We start from the raw sequence: 5,228 nt of genomic DNA, 5'->3' as shown, positions 1-5,228 counted from the left end.
GGGGGGGGGTGGTGCTCACTCACGTGGGAGCCATGGCAGAAGAGGTCCAGTCCCAGCTCCAGCCCCATCCCATAGTCGCACTCATCGTTAGCAAACTGCACGTAGGTCATCATCTCCTGGACGGGGGCAAAGGCCTGCAGTCTGTCGGCGTCGCTCGGGGCCTCCACAATTGTCCCGCAGATTCTCCTGAGGCTGGCTGAGAGAACAGGGCCGCAGCATTACCTGTGAGCACCCACGCCTCCCCGTGACACTGTCCCTGAGGCCTCCTGCCTTGGTGCTGTAACACATCAGCCATTTTACTTTAGCCATTTTTATGCTTGAATCTTAACAAAAACCATTTCTTGTTCCAGCAAAGTGGTTTCTCCATGAGTCTTAACTACAACCAGGAGTCACACCAGCTTCCAGAGATTTTCCCTGGGCTAGTCCAGGGTGCACAAGCCTGGCCCACCTGTTTTTAACTGTCCTCAAGATAAGAATGTGTTTTCATTTTTAAATGGTTGAAAAAAATCAAAAACAGTATGGAGACCAAGCATACACAGAGCCCCACTCTAGGCTCATCCACACCAGAAGCTGGGTTAAAAAAAAAAATCCTAATAGTAAAGTTTGCTCTTTTTGCCTTTGTCTAACTTGCTTTTAAAAAGCAGTACAGAAAAATACGAGAGACAAATCACTGTGGAATTAAACCTTTACCAATTCCTTTACCAACGTGGGGGTGTGGGGCCACAGCACAAATGCAATTTGAGGTAAAATAGAGAAAACTGCTTAACATTTATCCACATTAGAAAAAACAGTGCTTTAACATTTCTGATCTCGATGCCCTCTTGTTTGCACGCCCCACTCCTCCCCTCCCAAGGGAGCCAGATGAAGGCGTGTTCCCAGGAGAAAAGGAAAGGGGAAGGGGAGGGGACAGGCAGAGCGCTCAGGAGAGATTTTATCCTCCTTTTCAACAAAGCAACAGTTAGATTTTGTGTATGAAAAGTCCATTTGCAAAGAGTGCTTATACTTACAGAAGAAGTAACTCAGGATGGGCTTCTAAAAGCTAAAAAAACCTACATTCAGATGGAAAACTGTCCACAAACACATGCTGTTTCAGTAACTACTATAGTGTAAGTTGACCGTAATGTCAAAGGTTGTGAAATAGTAGAAAAAGTCACCTAGACCATAGGCTCGTATTGTTTAAACTTGTAAAAACACTGTTCCAAGTGCTGTTAGGCAAGCAGTGCATTAATAATAAGCACCTTATGTATCGGGTTACTCCCAGACACCCCTATGGACGGTACTCACCGCCACTCACCATGTGACAGATGGAAGATGTCGTTTAATAAAGTTATACAACTGGTTAAGGCCACACAGCTGCAAACCCAGCTTCAGTTCAAGCCTCCCTGACCCCAGAGCCTGAGCCCTTCGTCACTGCAGGTGGGTGGGGAACTGTATCCACCTATTCAACACAAGGAAACTCCCCCCACACATTAACACATGCTCATGGCCACATAAATACCCTACCATCCGTTTCAGGGAGCTCTCTGTATCCAACATCATTTTTATCCACTGGGACGACCAAGCCTGCCCCATGAAAGGTCTTTGTCACCACCTTAAATAAAACAAAAATAACATGGAAAATAGACGAAAACAACAAAGGGGGCAAATAAAGCTCATACACAAACCCTTAAGACTTCTGCCAAAATATAATTTGTGCCTTTTATTTCAGTAGATTTGGACCCCAGGGCAGAAGTTAACTATTATTTCTTTCCTTTAAAATCAGGTAGAAGTCAAGTACTTGAAATAATTACAGAGCAGTGCAATGAATGGCCTTTACTAACTGTCAGCATAGGGAAGTCATCCCCGTGTGTCCCGCCACAGAGGCAGGGGGTGGTGTCAGTTCAGTCCACAGCCACAGCTGCTGCGCAGAGAGCCAGAGGCCCGCCCAGCAGGAGGGGATGTGGCCAGAACTCCTGCCCGTCTGCGAAACACAGGTCCCCAGGAGCATTCAGACTTGCCAGCAAACTTCCCCTAAGTCAGGCAGCTTCTAGTTTGGGGGCACCCTTTATGGAGGCAAATGACATAACCATTATCACCATGGTTGAAATCATGGTTCTAAGGTTTTTTTTTTCTTTTTATGTGTTTACCAGGCTACGTCACAGCGGGGTGAGACACGCTCCCCTCCCCTCACTCTAAGGTGGGAAAAGGCCCCTGGTGAAAACTGGAGAGGTAAAACAGCAGCATGAAATCTTAGAGCAGGGAAATGCCCCATGCAGGGAGTTTCATGCCATGGACACTTTTAGAAACTACTTCCTGACCTCCAGGACTAAAAGAGCTGATAAGACAGGGACTCAGTGACTACAACTTACCTGAAAGTCACCCACCCCTGCGGCTGAGTCAGGATCAGAAAATGAACTGGAGTAGGATTTTTAATAACTAAGCTAAAGTACTTAGTTACCAGTACTGGCTTATTCAGGGCTGACTAGTACTCCATTTGGCTGAGAATGCACAGATGAAGCAGCCACATGCAGGAGACCCTGCTCAGAGGCTGGAGGAGACTGGGTGTCCAGACTCCAGTAATAAATGTCCCTCCTCAGGGGTTATCAGGACGGACTCAGAATTCTCATTTGCCCCAAAGCAGAATTCTTTCAGCTTCTCTGTTACCCAGGCAGGTGCCAAGTGAAAAACCCGAAGGATCCCAAACCCAGAGGTATCTGCTATTTATGAAACTCCACTCACACAGCAGGCGCAAAAGGAAGGCTGGTGGGCTCAATAAAGCAAGGAGAGACGACTTCTCACACCAATTCCTGGAGGAATTCGCACACCCCAGTACACAGCTCAGGAACAACGTCGCCCATATGCCAACTACCCTCAGGGCTGACTACATAAAGCCCGTAAGGCAGACCTTTACAAATCTACCCAAAATCACCTGGCATGAAACCATCCAGCCTTAGCTATTAAAAAAAGAAACGTAAGCAAGTGTGAGGTACAAAGCCGTTCTTCTACTATGAGATGAGTGACTGGTAGGTCAAGACTAAAGAGACTGGGCTGGCCTGGCCTGAGCTCTGCAACCACAGCGAGGGTGCCCTGTCTCGTGCCCACCACACCTGCAGGACTCTTCCAGTCCAGCCCCCGAACCACCCTGGAGCCAGCTCTGTGGGAGGCGGGGACAGCTCTCCTCAGGAGGGGAGGGGAGGATATGCAGGTGAGCGGGAACCCACCCCCGCCGCCCCCCACCCTGAAACAGCAAACAGAGACCGACAGATGGAACTCATACTTTCTTGTCTCTCTGCTTCATCCTCACAGTTCTCTGCTCCAGGGAGAACCCCAGTTCTCTGGCTGCTTCTGTGAGTTTCTCATCTATGGTTTTCAAGAGACTACTTTTCTTCTTATCTGTTACTTCTTTAAGTTTTTTCATCAAAAATAATCTGAAAAAGAAGTAAAAGCCCTCATTAGTATGTAGCCCTCGTTCATATGTACCCTACTGTACTAAGTGCACCGACCCTGGGAAGTTGAGGGGAGCCAAGTTACAGATATCAAACCCCGAGAAATAGAAGGCAGAATAACCACCAACGTTCTCTCAAAGCCCCTAACAGATTCTTCAGACAAGAGAAAAGCAGTATTAATAAATACCTACCAGTCACAGAAACAGCAAACAAGATCTGTTTATCCCTGTGATGTCTACAACCAAGACGTAAGGTACTTAAAAAGTGAGGTTAAGCCAAGTTTATGTTGCATCACTTGATGCTAGGATCTGACATACAACCTTGCAGAAGTCTGATGTAACAGGAGAAAAGAATGTGGAGACTCCAAAAAACGACTTTCCACTTGTGCAGAACTGGAGGACCTTTATAATACTTAAACATCAGCAAATTCTTTTAAATGTTACCTTCAAATCTGTGTTAAGAAATTTTAAAAATGTAAAGGAAAGCAAAACTATTTTATAAGCTAATACAAAAGCACAATTCAAAATAACTTTTTTTTAAAGTAACTTAATTTTCACTTTTATTTTTTTGGTTGCATGGTAAGGCGTGTGGGATCTTAGTTCCCCCACAGGGGATTGGACTCATGCCCCCCAACAGAAGAAGCACAGAGTCTTAATTACCAGACCGCCAGCGAAGTATACAAAATAAATATTAAAGGTATGTGAAATAGTACATTATTGCCAGTTATGGAAATAATTGGGTGTGGAGATAAGGGAACCCTCCTACACTCTTGCAGCCACTATGGGGAACAGTGTGGAGGGTCCTCAAAAAACTAAGAACAGAGCTACCGTACTCCTGAGCATACACCTGGAGAAAACTATAATCTGAAAAGAAATGTCGGTGCACCCCAGTGTTCACTGCACACTATTCACAACAGCCTGGACATGGAAGCAACCTAGATGTCCATCAACAGAGGATGTTGTACCTACAACTTGTAAAGAAGATGTGGTACCTACATACAATGGAATACTACTCAGCAATAAAAGAACGAAATGATGTCATCTGTGCAGCATGGATGAACCCAGAGACTATCATACTAAGTGAAGTGAGGAAAAGAATCTTAAAAATAGGATACAAATGAATTTATCTACAAAACAAAGATAGAGTTATAGATGTAGAAAACAAACTTACGGTTACCAGGAAGTAAAGGATAAATTGGGAGATTGGCACTGGCATGTACACACTATATAAACAGATAACTAATAAGGACCTACTGTATACAGCACGGGGAACTGTACACAATAGTCTGTAATGAGCTACATGGGAAAAGAATCTAAAAAACGGGATATATGTGTAACTCATGTGCTGTACAGCAGAAACTAACCCAACATTGTAAACCAACTATACTGCAGTAATTTTTAAAAAAAGACTTCTACCGCTAGAGCAGAAAGTCAAGAGTGCAAGAGCAAGCTGGAATTGGCCCAGTCCCCTTCCTGCAGCCACTGCCAGGCTCGCGGGAGGAAACCGCTCCTGCCCAGCACTGACGCGGGGCAGTGCCCGCTGGGGCATTGTTCTCATCCCCATTTTACAGATCAGGAAGCTGAGGCAGAGGACCACACCGTACCCAAGCTGAGAGAATGAGTGTGCACTGGTTAAAGCTGAGACCACCAGGATCAGAGTCTCCTAATTACAGCAAAGTCCCAGCACACCTCGTGTTGCCTCAGCAGCCGTGAGTCAGGAGGTCGGTCTGTCAACACGACTGCACAGCACACTGCGGCCCGGGCCTGGGGCCCCTCCCCACACTGCCCCTCCCCACGGCGTGCC

General features: G+C 46.1%; 1 protein-coding gene across 1 annotated transcript in view; it reads right to left on the bottom strand.

Moving 5' to 3' along the window:
- The window catches only part of LOC104997846 (chromosome unknown open reading frame, human C4orf27), a 25,536-nt gene that overhangs the window by 1,206 nt on the left and 19,102 nt on the right, over positions 1–5,228 (bottom strand). The window contains exons 5-7 of the mRNA XM_010852777.1: positions 3,257–3,407; positions 1,504–1,591; positions 24–196 (exon numbers count right to left, since the gene is read on the bottom strand). Of these exons, the coding sequence (XP_010851079.1) occupies positions 24–196; positions 1,504–1,591; positions 3,257–3,407 (412 nt within the window). The remainder of the gene's footprint in view (positions 1–23; positions 197–1,503; positions 1,592–3,256; positions 3,408–5,228) is intronic.

Source organism: Bison bison, unplaced genomic scaffold (assembly GCF_000754665.1).
Source record: "Bison bison bison isolate TAMUID 2011002044 unplaced genomic scaffold, Bison_UMD1.0 scf7180017864316, whole genome shotgun sequence".
Classification (NCBI taxonomy): domain Eukaryota; kingdom Metazoa; phylum Chordata; class Mammalia; order Artiodactyla; family Bovidae; genus Bison; species Bison bison.
Note: the sequence above shows the minus strand (reverse complement) of the source record. Positions and strands in the feature narration are given on the sequence as shown.